This window comes from Eimeria mitis, genomic scaffold, assembly GCF_000499745.2.
Source record: "Eimeria mitis Houghton genomic scaffold, Emh_scaff25, whole genome shotgun sequence".
In the NCBI taxonomy this organism is placed as follows: domain Eukaryota; phylum Apicomplexa; class Conoidasida; order Eucoccidiorida; family Eimeriidae; genus Eimeria; species Eimeria mitis.
The window spans coordinates 27,034-42,762 of NW_013570839.1; the positions used below are offsets into that span (position 1 = coordinate 27,034).

General features: G+C 49.4%; 3 protein-coding genes across 3 annotated transcripts; 2 read left to right on the forward strand and 1 right to left on the reverse strand.

Moving 5' to 3' along the window:
• Positions 1-73: 73 nt before the first annotated feature.
• Positions 74-4,319, forward strand: EMH_0026240 (Voltage-gated Ion Channel (VIC) Superfamily, related; the record flags this gene model as incomplete). Its single annotated transcript, XM_013497150.1, has 4 exons — positions 74-2,609; positions 2,773-3,249; positions 3,488-3,896; positions 4,199-4,319. The coding sequence occupies 4 exons, from the start codon at positions 74-76 to the stop codon at positions 4,317-4,319; spliced, it is 3,543 nt and encodes a 1,180-aa protein (XP_013352604.1).
• A 220-nt stretch (positions 4,320-4,539) lies between these two features.
• Positions 4,540-7,050, forward strand: EMH_0026360 (cation channel domain-containing protein, putative; the record flags this gene model as incomplete). Its single annotated transcript, XM_013497151.1, has 2 exons — positions 4,540-5,107; positions 5,540-7,050. 2 exons carry the CDS (start codon positions 4,540-4,542, stop codon positions 7,048-7,050), a joined length of 2,079 nt encoding a protein of 692 aa, XP_013352605.1.
• Positions 7,051-8,505: 1,455 nt separating this feature from the next.
• Positions 8,506-13,966, reverse strand: EMH_0026470 (uncharacterized protein; the record flags this gene model as incomplete). Its single annotated transcript, XM_013497152.1, has 10 exons — positions 8,506-9,195; positions 9,445-9,534; positions 9,796-9,937; positions 10,135-10,292; positions 10,545-11,723; positions 11,850-11,975; positions 12,105-12,202; positions 12,358-12,496; positions 12,701-12,900; positions 13,345-13,966. 10 exons carry the CDS (start codon positions 13,964-13,966, stop codon positions 8,506-8,508), a joined length of 3,444 nt encoding a protein of 1,147 aa, XP_013352606.1.
• Between the last annotated feature and the right edge of the window lie 1,763 nt (positions 13,967-15,729).

Below are 15,729 nucleotides of genomic sequence, written 5' to 3' on the forward strand. Positions count from 1 at the left end.
TAGAGTCAGGTAGCGCTTTCAAAGCGCCGAAGACAGTAACACGTTTGTCTTGTTACCTACGGAGATGGCTCCAATGGAGGCTCCACGGGCACGTTCTTTCGACGGTGGGGTGCTGGGTGCCGGATTCAGTAAAGCGGCTCCACATACCAACAGTTCTGTGACTCAGGGAACTGAGCGCACGGATGCGCGTTTCAGCAGCAGTCGCAGCCGCGCAATGAGCTCATTTATTTCCACCAGTTCAACGGTGGCCATGGGTACTGCAGAACTGGCCACCGCCAGAGGCCCCTGGGCGCTATTCTGCTTCAAAGTGCGGAATGCTCGGCTTTCGAGGTTTTTGCTTATATTAGCTGTTTTAGTTGACTGCATTGGAGCTTCTTTGGAGGTGACGAACGTGACATTTCCTGGTTCGTTCTGGGCGATCCGCCTTCCTGTGTTTTTCGGCTTCATCTGCTTGGTGGCTACAGGTGCCTGCTCTCGGGGACTGTGGTCAACCAGACGGGCTTATTTTCGTGCGTGTTCTGGATGGCTTGACTTATTCCTTTTACTTAATATTGCAGCGGATCTGATCTACCGTCTCGGGGTCGACATGGGTTGGTGGACATATACGCCAGTGGCCTTGGGCATTTTCGCCATCCTCCGAAATATGCGGGCGTGGTCAGTCTTAAGGATTTGTCGGGCATTTCGATCAACCATAAACAACTTGACGCGCAGTGCCAACGACCTAGCAGCTGTATGCATCTTCGTACTGGTGTTTTCGTTATTAGTACTAGTTGTTCTGCTTCATTTCTACGGCTTCGCGTGCTGGTATCGTTGCTATCCCGAACTACCGCTACCACCGGAGGTCCAGGAGAGCGATTCATGTTCTGCAGACAGCTTTTTCTGGGATCTTGACGAGACACAGCCTCTCTTCTGCTCTGGCTACATCTCTCCCTGCAAAGGCAGCACGCAGTGCCGCAATATATTTTTACATTCGGTTACTTCTTCCTGCACCGCCGAAGAACGAAAACGTCTTCAGGATAGGGCCTGGCAAGAGCTACAGACAAATGAACAAGCGGGCTATGGTGTTTTCGGTGTTCAAACATTGGGAGCAGCGGCAGTCGCCCTCCTCCAAGGATTTACTCAAGAAGGATGGTCCGCTACAATGAAGAGCCTTGCAAACGGTGATCACCGTAGTAACGGAATTGTCGCATATATAACGTTTCCTGTGTTGGTGGTCATAGGGAGCATGTTGATAATGAACCTAGGCATAGCGGTGCTCTGGGAGGCTTTTGACGCTGCTAATGCTGTATCGCCTGCTCGCCCGGCCATCTTAAAGGAATCTGAATGGAGGGTGTACCAGCTGCTGGGCACAGATTGGCTCAAGTACCTGATGGTAGAGCTGAACCAAAAAAAAGACAGCCTTGGCGCCTTGGTGCAATCACCTCCTTGCGCGAAGACGGGTGATGCAGTAGATGAAGGTGAATTTGCTCCCATCTTCAACGGCGCAATTTCAAACTATTGGTATATGACCAGAGACTGGCTTAGAAGGGCAATTGAAATTAGATTCCCTGAACATAAAAAACGCATGAATTCCCTCTACATGAAAAGTAGAGCATTTGCGTTTCGCTTAGCTACACATAGGGCCGCCTCTCCCGTGATGATGGTTGTCGTTGTCATTGACATGGGCGTTCTGTTTGCTCAGAGTGGAAGGAACGCTAGTTTACTGCTCTCTATTTTAGACCTTTTAACTAGCGCGACGTTCGTGGTCGAGTCGATAGTGTTGTTACTGGCATTCGGTAGAAGGGGCATTAAAAACGGGTTCATTTGCCTGGACGTACTTATTGGCGCCCTCGCCATTTTAGATGGGTTTCTAGCCCTTGCACTGTGTCCGAATATCAGTGACTGCAGAGCTTCAGCCATAGAATCTGACGGCTTTCTAGGGGTATTAGCTCTCATTTCCGCCTTGCTGCGTCCGTTTCGAGTCTTCAAGGTAGTAAAGTGTTTCTGTTCATTGCGGCTAACGGCAGAGATGGTCTGGTCGTTGCACAACTCCCTGATGCCTTACGTGATGCTGCTTTTTTATTCGTGCATCGTCGTGTCACAGCTGGCCCTGTTCTTCTTCGCGGACCCAAAATATTTAGCACAACATGGAAACGATGCTTCCCTCAACTTGACGAGATACTTCAACTTTGAAAACGCCGTCACCGCCTTGCTCCTTTTTTTCAGTATCCTCACAGGAGAATCTTGGCATCTGTTCTTCAAGGAACTACGTCAGATCTACGGTGAAGAAGAAGAACACGTCACATCCGACTCCAACCAGTTGTCTGATTTTATCCTTTCCGCCCCGTCCCGGGTGGCAGCAATAAACACATTCCTCTACTTCTCTCTGATTTTTTTAAATTGTTTACTTTTTAACCTGTATGGAGCAATTCTGATCAGCAAATTTATTCAAACCCAAAAGTCTATTGGCGTGAAGTACGCGGCCAAATTCATTGTCACCTGTCGTAACGCGGGAATCCCGATGCCCGTGGAGGATGCGCTCCAGGGCCAAAATGCTCAGGCGCTCTACACGTTTGCCAACATGCAGACAGAAGACCAGAGGGACGAGCTTATAAAAGCTATTACTACGGGTGGGGTGCTTCTCCCTAGCCACGCAGGTCACGTTCCCCACTACCAGAGAGGTCCACTGCAGTTGACCTCTGGATTTGGGCCAGTGGGACAGAACGGGCACAATTTCAAAGAACTCAAGGACGCTTAGAGCTTCCATTGTTCGTTTGTCACGCATCGTTGCAGGATCAGAGAGAGAAAAGTCAGCAAAGGCACTAGGAGAGTTCGCGCGCAAGACGTCCGTTGTGGTAGATATCTGCAAGACAGTTGCAAGGAAAGGTAGCCGTATGGCCACAAGGGCCAGTTCTGGCAGCGTGTTGTGGGGGAGGGACAGGAGCACCAGCAACACCAACAGTATTATTTCAATGGCTTCCGACAGGCCTGCGAAAAAAGAACTAATAGGTGACACGGCTTTCGACAAGGCTGCTGCCGAACGTGGCCTTGCACAATTACTTGAGCGCCCTGCAGATAAAATGGCTGATAGGACCAATGAGGATGGCTCTACCGATATTCAGAGGGCAGATGGGCGCAGCGCCCCACGCATCTTGAACATCACTGATAACGGTGTGAAGCTGGGAACATCCAACAAGGCAGCAGTCAAATTCGCAGCGGACGATAGCGCAGTAGCCTCACCTGATTACGCAGGTTCAAGAAGTCTAGCTGGTGCGCGGAGCTGCTGCCTAACTGTTAGCATATACACTACTAGGGGGCGTCGGGCACGATTTGGTCCCCCATTAGTTAAACGTTGGCAGTGCCAATAGATATAGCTATAGCTGAGCAGGTAGCAGCACACACCTTTAATCACCCGCCACAGCCTTTTCGCCAAACAGGCCGTGAATACACCCCTCTCTTTTCAAGCAGTCAGCGTTTCCATCACATTTTTTTGGCATATTGCTTGCAGCAGGCGCCGACACGCCAGAAGAAGAGTTGTCGATCGGAGAGCTCCGTGGCATGTGCTGGAGTGCAGTTAAGGAGGTTCTAAAGCAGGCCAAAATCCTCCTGCGGACAACAGCAGCTGCAGGACTTGCGCAGTTTACACCAACCGATCCAGACAGTCCATTGTTGCATTTGGCGTACGCTGGCCGTCTGGTCAGTACCGACTCTGAAGCGATTACTCAGCCTTCAGCCGTCTCAACAAGCAATCGACAGAAGACGGAGCCCAATTCAAAAGGAGTCAATTCGCTCACCGAATTAAATACAAAGTCGGGATCATCTGTTAGCAGCAGCTTTCGTCCTCGCAACAATAAAGTGGATATGCGACACCAGGAGTTTGAGCGGCTGCCCACGTGCATTCAGTTCGTGATTACCAAGTGCCGTGTTGCTGTCGCACACCTTCGGAGGGTATGTGGAATCACCGGGGCGGATTGGGTACGGCTACTTGTCCAAATTGCATCTGTTCTGGAGCTGATTGTCGATTGTTGCATGAAGACCCGTACTTCTTTTATGCGAGCCTTTGGGTATACTGAGCTGGGATTCCAAGCCCTATTGACGGCGGATATCTTGTTACGTCTCAGCTTCTGCAGAAAATATCGTTTTTTCAGCTCTTGCTTCAACTGGTTGGATTTAGTGTTTCAAGCTACAGGTTGGGCATTCTTGGCTGCCGCACTTTCAGCGAGCAGCAACGAGGTGGACGAAACGATGGTCCAGAGCGCTTATTTCAGATTTGCTCAATGTACGCGCGTCGTTCGCTGTATTTGGCTTCTGCGCCTATTCAAAGGGACAGGAATGCATAGACTGGGGCTTGCATTGCAAGTGGCCATACGAAGAATATTTCGCTTATGTCTCATCTTCATTTTACTCGTCATATTTTTTGTTCTTAACCTCCGATTTTTCCTACAACCTGTAGCAGGCGTTTCGCCAGAAGTACCTTTACCCTATGCTAATCTCACAAGCCTTGGCGAAAGTTTCTTGAGTGTATTTATTCTGACAACTTCTGAAGGTTGGCCAGGCATCATGAAGGACTTTCTGAACCTCGGAAAGAGCTACCGCGTCATAACGATACTCATTTGCGTCTTTCTGGTTGCTCTGCTTAGCGTCTTCGTCGTAAATTTGTTCGTCGGCATTATTGTCGATGTGCTGGACCAAGAGCAGGCCAACATGGAGTACACGGGGGGACTCAGGAGCGCAACAGTCCTCCGTTGGAACGAAATGCAACGAGCCATTTTCACTTCGAACCTTATAACCGATATAGTGGAGAACCGCGGTGGCGATAAGCGAGGTGGCGTCCTGCATAGTGAGGGGGTGGAACCAAGAGAATGGCTAAAGCGAATCATCACCAGCAAGCCATTCGATGCGGCAGTGGCTGTAATTTCGCTTTTATCTTGCTTGACAATGTTGGCAGCAGGGGCATGGGCAGAGAGCGATATCCGGTGGTCCTTTCCCAACTACCAAATATGGATTTTCTGGATAAACGCAGTCGTCGTTCTAGCATACGTCATTGAACAGTGCGTGCGGTTTGCCGTTTTCAAAATGGCACTTTTTCGGAAGGGCATTTACATTATGGACCTGGCGGTTGCTACAGGTTCGTTGATAGCCCTACTTGTGGGGTTTACGAATTCTCTGCACACTGCTTTCCCCTCAGAGCCTCTCTGGCCGGTTGCCTTCAGACTGATTCGGGTCGCTTATATTGCTTGCAATCATCTTCCTGTGATGCGTGTGATTTCCATCTCACTATTTAATGTGTTTAGCTCCCTATGCAGGGTTGCTTTGTTTCTTTTCATCACTATTTTTTTCTATGGATTGCTTGGGACATGTTTGTTCTATGACGCGCATGTAGAAGTAGGGCAACACTTTAATTTTTCATCGCTCGGGGAAAGTTTGCTTTTGCTCTTGTCCTTCTCTACTGGAGAGATTTGGCACGACACCATGCTAAAGATCCGTGCTTTCTACTGTGAAAGGGACTCGGCAGTCCTAGGGTGGTCGATCTTGCCCTACGCAATATCGTTTGTTGCAGTGGCTTTTTTGTTGCTTATGAATTTGTTCACGAGTACCGTGCTGAAGGGCTACGTGGATGCAAAACGAAATCAATCTCTTTGGAAGGTAGCCCAGCTGCAACATGATTTGCTTAACAAATGGAGATTACGGGAACTGAAACTCAGCTGGCTCCCAGTTCACGTAGCTGTCCAAGTTCTGGCAGAACTACCTCCACCAATAGGCTTCAAGGACCTTTACGTCGACTTGGGGCCTCGCCGCATGCAGGCCATTCTTGCAAATTTGGCGGTATATCCTCTTCCCGTCCACGAGAACAAGGTGCACATCAGAGACATGGTGCTTACTACCACGTGCCGGGCCTGTGAGGCGCACGCTCAGCGCAGAGGACCGCTTGCTGCATTTGATCCTCTCAACAACCAGCAGAAGGTGGAACTAAACCCAAGGCTTGTGAATGCATGGATGAGCCATTTTAGCGATGCTGCAGTGACGCCGGAATTTAACATCCTGCAATATCTCGCAGCGCTGCAAATTCAATCCTTCTGGAGGACACAAAGATTACTACAACGCAATAGTGTACCCGACCAAATCAGATACATGCAGCACTTGCTGTTTCTTCTGGAAACGTCAGGGCCCATTTGCGCGCGCAGACGGTCAAGGAATGACTCCCGGCGTAGCACTCTTCGCCGCAAACGAGGGACTAAAACCGGAGGGTCGTTCATGCAGAAAAGTGCTGTGCTCACTCAACTTGGGACGTTCAAGCTGGACCCGGAGAGCAGAGATAGGCTTAAGAGCGTTTGGAAGAACGTAGCATCTGGATTTACGGGCAAGAATCAAGGTCGAGGGCAGACAACTTCGGCAGTTCCAGGGCGAATTCAGCGGCACTCTACGTCCTACGAAGACCGGTTTGCTCAAGAGGACCAGCGCCAACGCCAGAAGTTGCTGCTGCATCGCAGTGAAGCAAGCGAATGCCTCACTGACCTAGTAGAAGTAGGAAAGGATTTAGCAAAGGAGCAGAAGCATCAACGGCAAGAAGCGCATTCTTGGAGAGCGGAGTACCCGGAGGAGATCTCTTGCCCCTCTAAGAGCTCCGCTTCAATCGTTGCTGCCACTCAGCTAGACTCACCAGCGGACAGTTCAATAGCAGTCACGGGGTCACGCTTGTCTGTTACAAGCACGACACGGCTTCCCCTAGGAGCAACATCTGCAGCTGATTCTTCTGCAGAGGACCTACACCATGCCTTGGACCGAAAAGCTACTACAGCTCCAAGGCGATCAAGCATGAGGGCACCTCAGCCGTTCTTGCCAGCGGAGCAGCCCCGTAGAAGCCTGCGGATAGTCCCTGCTGCACCGAAGCTACAACGAATATCCACTCCTAACGCCGATCGGCCCGATAATATTGTTCCTCCAAGACGAAAAGGACAGTCTGTACAATTTACGGGTGTTCAGAAGGTTGAGCTTCAACGGCTTCTAGCGCCAGCGCTAGCTCAGCATAGCAGCAGCGATTCGGAGGGCGATGAAGACAGCAGCAGCTAGCATTCCTAATGCCGCTTTTGGAGCACGTTGCTGCTTCTCCATCATCTGGCTGTTTGTATTTTATCGCCGCATGGCTTCTAATGACAATTGTTTTCCCCGCAGACACGGAAATAACTTCCCGTCCTCAACTCCCGGGGCAGCTTGCATTTGATACCGCAACCGCCCCGCTGCAGAGAATCGGTCAATAGTTCAAACCCGGTGGATACGCCGCCTTCAAAGGCGTTTACACCTATTAGAGCATTAGCCATACTCACTGTATTTGGCATTTCACTTCCTGCACTCCCTGCATGTGGTATAATTCAAAACCAACATTCGCAAACAAAACCGCTGACGACAGAAATCCGCATGGCTTATAAATCATAAAATTCAGCCCCAATCTAAATTTCCTGAGAGATGTCAAGGGCCACAGCATACGTCTTGAACACATTAGCCGGTTGACTGACTGGATGGTACGCGGTGCTAGCAAGTTAATCTGCTGTGCGCGTTAAGCACAACATGTACCATGATATAGTTCCTGCTCTATCGGCTCCGCATCCCTCAAGGCTTATTAGAATTTGGGATATACCATCCCCTAAGCTGTTGCGGAAATGAGGCACAGACGGTTGTGTTCTGCAAGCTTTTACGTATCAGCGGTGAAGAATGCAGCATGTATAAGGTTTGGAGACTGCCTGCTACTCTAGGGAATTTGCAGGCTTCCAGTTCTCTTCGGTTGGTGAAATTGTCTCATGATTACCACTGGGGAAGCTGGTCTGCTAATCGGTACTTCTAATACTACCCAAACGTTATCGTACGTGTTTAAGAAACTTGAAATGAGCAACTCCTTGAAGGTTGCGTTGTTTCCCAAAGCAGGTGCATCATTTTATTTCTTTCATAGCCTTCCTGCGGCATTTCCTAGATACTGGTGTTGCCTGTGTCTATATTTTGCATTTGCGCTGTCAATCCAGTTGAAAACATTTTCGGGCGCGCTAACATTGGAAGCTACTGGTTTTCCTTCTCGGGCTTTGATGGCATTGGTAAACGAGCATTTCCACGAGCAGATACTTCAGCCAGAACTACGCGCAACATTTTTGGTTTTCTGTGCTAATGAGTAAGCTGTGTGAATGAGCGTTGCCTTGGAAACAAGAATGCAATTGTAGCAGAATTATATGCACTTGACCAGCAGGTCGTTCCCCATTCTCTACCCCGACCATTAGTAAATGCGTGGTAACTCGTGTCCGAGATGAAGCGTTTGCCTGCTGTCTGGCGGCCCTACTCTGCTCCAGTAGCTACTTCATGCGTTAATAACTTGTTACCGTGAACTCGAATAAGGCCAAAAGCAGTGTAACGTCTGTGGAGCGAAATATCAGCATGCGCCGAACGGCGGCTTAACTCAAGCCACCTCAGCGAAAAGAATGTTCCAGTCATATGGCTGTTCCCATGGACAGTTGATAATTGACTGATGCGCATATGCTCCACTCAATCACTGTCTTCGCTGCTTGTCCCTTCTTCTATTTGCCCTCTCGGTGATCCTTCCTCAGAGGTTGCTGCTTCCGGAGGGGTGTGTTCGCTTGTTTCCACTAACTCGCCTCGGGCTGAATCACGGGCTGATTCTACGGTACCCTCGCCATCATCATCAGCGGCGTCTCCAGCAGGAACGCCTTCCTCATTTGATGCTGAGGCTTGGTCTGCGGCTTCCTCTGCTGGGGCCTCAGGCTGCTCCGCGTCCTGCGGAACAGCAGGCTCTTCTTCTATCGTATTGGATGATTCATTTTGCGTTTCTTGGTTGCTGTTACCAACTTCCTGATTCTCAATCGTGGACGCAGGTACATCATTACTGACTACTTCTCCCTGCAATTCTTGGTTGCCTTCACTTGATTCTATGTTCCCGCGTTCGTCATGGGGATTCAGTTGTTCTTCTTTATTACTCTGCTCAGTTTCTGCTTTCTGTAGCAATTCGTCAAGTGATCTGCCCTGCATTTTCAGTGCCGCCTTAATTTTCTCCAGCAGCTCTTTCTTCGCCTTCAATTCTTCCTCAAGCTTGCGCGTATCTTTTCCTTTGTCACCCTTTCCCTTGCCTGTCTTGTCAACGAACTTTCCACTGACTTCGAATATCAGGGCGCCAGAGAGCCACTCAATTGCGACGTCGTTGGCGTTGAGGGTAAACCCCTGAAGGAAAATCCAGATACCAGCTTACACTTGTTTTCATGCATTTAGTGTGTCTCGCGCATGGGGGGATATTTGCTCTGTCGGAATGTGCTGCATGCGCATATTGCTGATTTTCTATGGCTATCGCTGGTTTATCGCTAGTTTGATGCATGTACAGTATGCATTCCAACAACCGTGGTATTCAGCTGCACGGTCGCCGCCCAACAAGCACAATTTCACGCGAATTTCACAGGTAGTGAGCTTGTTTACCCTCGAACTATTAAAGACGACATCGCGGCTTTCCTCCTCAAGCGAAACTGTAGACACCTCTGTCATTCCATCTAGCCAGCGATATAGGACCTGCGTGCCAAATGTTTTGCAAAGCATTATCAATGGCAGATGATTGTTGCCATATATATCTCTTGCATGGGCATGCATGAGCAGGCGGAAAACCTTTTGATCTGGTGCATGCCGTGTATCTGTCTGGTGAATCTTGTGAATATTGGCATTTCGTGAAGGGAAGAACAACGGGCAGCCTTGAAAGCCTCCATATTGCTGGGTATAGAACACCCGACTGTGACTGTTACTATCCCCAACGACGCTGGCACTCGTCAGTTTTACCTGTGGATGGCGGCATGACTTCTCCGGTAGGTTGTTCGCAGAATGTACGGAGACGGTGATTGTTAGTTCGCGGCCTTTCACGTCTTCCACCGAGTCGAAATCGTCAATGTCTTCTATGCGGCGAGCTACCAGCTCGTCTTCTCTAAACACAGCGATAACCGCATTTGCACCCGTTAGATGTAGCATATTTCCTTTTGTGTGGCGCGAAACTATTTCTTCCACAGCTGGGAACGCGCAGAACTTAACTACAAGCTCTTCACTGTGGGCGTAAGCAGTCATGTGGCAGCTTGGGGATGTGGAAGTAAATGAGAAGTGTCATTTTGTTTAATACTCCCCTACCCTTCCACTTCAGATTTTGTTGAGGACACTTGAATATCGATTGACAAAACAAGAGTTCCCCTTTTTTGTCCTTTGGCGTCAAATATAGGAAATGGCTCCTTATCTATGGGCAGCAAGCTTCGGATTGTTTCTAAATAAACATAGGCTTGACCCACCACCTGCAACAGAGACATCAGAACATGCATGCATATTGACTGCACCATTAGTAGCCACGGCGGAATCCGTAGATGTACTGCGCCCCAAACTGACTATGCCGCATGACTCGACGTATTTTATGCACGAACAGTAACTCCCTTCGGAGCCAAGTCATGTATTTCCCATTTACTCCATATATCTAGAGTACGGGTATTGTTTGCTCCCTTATTACGTCTGCACGAGGGCATTTACCTCACTAATGCCCAGCGTCTAACCTGGTATGATTCTGGATCAGGCGCAAAGGGGTCCGCAACGTCATCCGGTAATGCAAAAACTTGCCCTGGCTCTGGTGTCCAATTAGCATAAATTTCTCGCATTTCAAAGACCTTTCTTTCGAACAAATCCAACGACCAGAGCTGGGTGATATCGGAATCCATCCGATCAACTCGTATCATAATCTCTGATCTTTGCATTACTGTTCCTCCTAGAGTTGCTCTAGTACCCCGCCCTACCGCATCTCCGCGAATTGTGAGTTTAGGAGAAAAGCAAGCCCCAACCCCAAGCTCTTGTGCAATCATATTTGCTTCGTCGACGAGTAGGGAAGTTTTTGTCATGATTTCCTCTAGTTCAATTCTGGCGGCTCTTTCCTCCTCCCTTCTAGCTTCCTCTTCAGCCTGTTCCTTCCGTATCCTTAGCTCGCGCGCGGTTAATTCCTCCTGCTTACTCTGCAACATCTGCTCTATTTCGTGTTTTTCTTGTTCCAGCTCTTTCAGCTTTTCCTGAATAACCTCCTGCGATTCGCCGCTTGCTAGCAGCTCCTGTTCCTTTTTCTCCAGCTTTTTAAGCAGTTCATGTCTTTCCTTTTCCAAGGAATTCTTTGCGGTCTCTAGATCTTTCAGCATCTCTCTGAACTTTCTATCCTTTTCTTTTTCTGCTTGAGTCTCTTGTGTCTGACCGTATGCCCCCATCTGGTCTTTCTTGACTTCCTTCATTGCATCCTCCCAAGAAGGCATGGCCTTATCCATATCAAGTGGATCCATATACACATAGAGATTGTTGTGTCCGAATAGAATTCTGTCCTTGTGTTGCAACTGCCTTTCTTCGCCCTCCTGCACTTCCACGCCATTCACCATTGTCTTTCCTACTGCCTTCAAAGTTACGCGGAATGATACATCTTCTGGATCTTCGGCGTCATTCTGTATTTTTGCGCATTCTACAGTAGCGTGGCCTGCTACCACACCCAAGCCACCAATACGGAAGGTGGGGGCTTCTTCTCCTTCTGGCTTTCCGAAAGTGCTCGATCCCGGTTTTATTACGCACACTATCTTGCCGGTGAGGAAAGGGTCTTCGTTCAGGTTTTGTAACGTGGGGAGTGTCATCTCGAGCTGCTCCTCCAGTCGCCCAGCGGCCGCCGCCCTCTTCTTTTCCTCCGCTATCTTTTGCTGCCACGACATCTGCAAGATTGTGTGACAAACAGCCTGGTGTATTCTCTAGTCGGCGAATGCAAATGTGAATTTGAGGTCAATCAGTGTTAGGCTAAAGGTTGCCAAGTGAAGAGCGACCCGCACAAAGAAACGTACTGTCATTTCTTCCATAGCCCGCTTGTTTGCCTCGATCTCTTCTTCGTACTGTTTTCGCATAGCCTCTAACATAGCGGGGTCGGGCTCTGAAGCTCCACTTGGGGCTGGCAAAGTACCCCCCATAGCCTGTGCAGGTGCACAGGCAGACATCCAAACACATACGTAGTTTGATGGGAGGACTGGGGCAGTGCACGCTTCATACTGTACAAAAGGTGACAATCGTTGAGGCCTCGCTCAGGTCCAATTTCTGTATACCTTCTTGAGGCGCTCATTCTCCTCGCGTAGCTCTCGAATAAGCTTTTCAAGTGGGTTCTCGTTAACGACGGCTTCATTTTTAATTTGTTTCACTCTATCTGAACGCGCTCAGACGAGAAACTCTTTGTCAGCGATGAAAGGCAGTTTATGAGGCAGCCTACACAGTAGGAAACGGCACGGCTCGCTCCGCTCGCACGCGTTTGTCCTTAATGCATTTCACTGTTCCTTTTGTATGGGTGTTAGCGGTTTTTACCTGCATAGCGAAGAGTGCTCAGCGTTTCTTCGTAGTTGACAGAAGCTGGGGAAAGGGCTGCTATCATGCACGTTTTACTATTCCCTCCAAGGGCAGTTTGTAGAATGCGTGTCAGCGCTGAGTCACGGTATGGGACGACCTGCATTCACGACGGAACAACTTCGAACTTTGTGAAATCATCGTTGCAACACACCCGGGTGCTATTCGCTCGTGGGCATAAGGCGGCCTTAAAACTGTCCATCCCTCCTGGTTCCACCCCACATAGTCGGCATAGTTTCTTACATGCAATTTTGTACAGGTTGAATGGGACAAACTGGGGCTCAGATTTTGTCAATCAGCTTACCTGCCCAGGTTTCAACTTTCCAGCTGCTTTATCTGCAAGTGCAGAAATGACATTGCCGAGGGCGCTGAGGCTCTGGTTGATTGCGCAACCTTCCTTGAGTCTGTCTCCAGTCGCCCCAGTAGACCCAGCCCTTTCGCTACCAGCCAAATCTACAAGATTGATTTCAGAGCACTTTTGTGATACTGGCTCTCCCGACCCAGCTGCGAAGACAAGTTGCCAGAAGAATGTTCGCCAGGACTACAAGGAAGAGCAGCAGCTCAACCTGCCAAAATGGCGCTTGGCTAGTCAAAAGGCAGATGGCTAAATAAGCTTTGCCAGTACTAAACGGAATAGCAATGTCTCAGCATCGGAAGTTCGGGCCTGCCTAGTGGCTGCAAAGCTAAGTGATACGGTTAATGATTTTGTGTACCATACGATCTACGGTGACTTGACGGAAGAAGATCTGCAAAACCGTGTGAGCACGAGACGATGTGGCATTCATAAGCGTAGCGCCAACAGTACGATTGGCCGTGCCTGCAGAAAACCTCGACAAGATTTTAAAACTGAGCGCCCATACAACCATGTTCCCGGGCGATGACGAACAGCCTCTGCCTGCTAAGAGTGCTTGCCTGCACATTCATCCTGCTGATAGTGCAAGAAAGTACCTTCATCTAATTTGGCTTGGATCGCCGCATACGAGTCCACAGGACACTTGCTTAGATCTTGCACAAATGTGCCTAGTTGGGGAGTATGTCGAATCTTCAGTCCTCCCTTCGGTCTCTTGTCCATCGGTTGAAGCAAGTCCTGCACTTGCTCATTGTATATCTCCAACATACTTACTAGAACTTCCGCCTGGAGGTTAGGATCTGCATTTTGCTGTATACGTTGGAATATTTCTTCACAAGCTCTGACGATAATGCCCTTATTCGCACCGTACCCAACCATGGAATAGCTCTTCCCAGCTCCGGTTTGACCGTAAGCAAAGAGACACGCATTATACCCCTCAAAGGAGTTGTTCAGAACATCTTTTCCTACGTCTTGATATACTCTGTGCTGGTCGGCATATTTCGTGCTGGTTGGTCTACAGTACCCAGTACCGTCCACCTCAAACCCGTCGTGTGACCAATATGAGTAGTCGAAGGAGAAAGTCTTGCTTGGATTTTTCGCGTCATCTTTGTTTTCTATCGTAGTGCTTTTCCCTTCCATGGAAATGCAGAGAATTGCATTCATGTTTTTCTCGCGGTCGTTAAACGGGCGAACCCGCACTGCCACCTTTACGGACGACATCTTCACCGTTTTTCAGTGACAGCATACGCAGTAGGTGTCTCCGTTTTTGCCCGTTCTCCAGAGCAAACTATATTGTATGCCTCCCTATAGTTCTAGCCACCACTAACAGCGGTGTGCACACGGCAAGTAGCCCTACCATACACTAGCTACACAGGAGGTAACCGTGGACGGGCAGGAAAGCCAAATCGTCTGGGCTGCATTGGCAGTGACGGTTGTTAGCACAGAAGATGCAAAATATATTTTGCATCCACGGAGAAGGGGAACAACGCCAGCCTTTCACTGGTGTGCACGCCTACCGGGCAAGGAATTGGAGATACGGAAGCCTGTGCAGCCACGAGCAGGGTCACCTAACTCGCATCCCATGGGCAAGTTTTATCGAACGCGAAGAGAACGTTTAGCCCAATTTTTTTTAATTTTTATATAGCCATGGTGGAAAATCGATGTTCATGAACTTTAAGAGGTCATGGATCCCCCTTTTCGGACGGACACATCCAGTGGAAGCGACGTGGCACACCGCACCTAACTCACGTCTCGCACCCACCCAGAGCTAGCACTGGATACGAAGCAATACAATAAGTAAATAATAATTAAACACGAACAAACACATAGCTGGGACGCTAATTCTTATTTTGGTGGCGAGCAGCTGACTGGGAAGCTGTCTGCCAAGGGGGTTCTACCCCCAGTAGTCTGCTCCTTTCTGAACATTGCGTTACAAGTGATTGACACTTCGCTAGCAGGGTAAGTACATGTATGGGAACTGGAGCTACACATAGGCCAAAGGCACACTGACGCGTTAGAGAGTTGAGAACTTCTACAGTACGCCGGGATTGATGGTGGCATGTAGCTCCTGTGCTATTTGACAGTGCATCTCCGTTCCGTAGATGTTTGAGTTTAAGAGAAGACTCCTTTAAGAGGAGAGAGTGATTGAGGGATTATGCCAAAATGTTGAAAGAGCCAGTTCACCTCTCCTGCGAGTCTCCGGGGCCCCTGAGCTCACCGGCAAAGCCCAGGATTGCTCCGGAGCGGAGGCGGCCTACCATGAGGTCCAGCACAACCGGCTAAGACCGCCTCTACAAGGCAACGCCACAAACAAGCGTACCGGCGGTCTCTATGACGCATGGAGTAACACTGGAGACATTTCTTCGACACCTTTTGGGCGCTGATTATCCGTGCTGATGGCAAATGAGAATCAGCGTACAGTCTACAGCGATAGCTTTGTAAAGAGCGCTAACCGAATTCACAAGTGCTCTGCTGCCCTCCTTCCGGATGGCCCGATGGAACGGAACGCGTGTTGACATACCAACAGTCGCATTAGCTAGCGGCTCATGGGTGGCTAGCACGACTAGCACAGTGCCTGAAAGGGGCAGGCTGCACAAGATACATGCGAATGATTGGTGCTTTTTGTGCTGTCAACAGAATGCAGTGTGAGGAATTCCAAAGGCATAGGCGATTAACTCTTCTCAGTATAACAACCAAGCGGGCTCTGAAGGCCCTGTGGACCTCGTGGCCCTGAGAGACTGGGGTCGCCTTCGCCACCGCTGGAGGGAAGGTGTCACCGGTAACTCTGCGAAGCCTTCTTCTCCATGAGTTCGGCGGCCAGAGTTAACTCGACAGGCAAAAAGCCTCCACTGACGAGCTGATACTGAGTTTCTAGGTTCGCCAGATGCTAGGGTGGCAATGGGCTGAACCTGTCGAATGAACGGCCCAACGGAGTTGCTGGCAGTTGCATGGAGCTTAGCAGGACACAGATGGTTAAAGTAAAT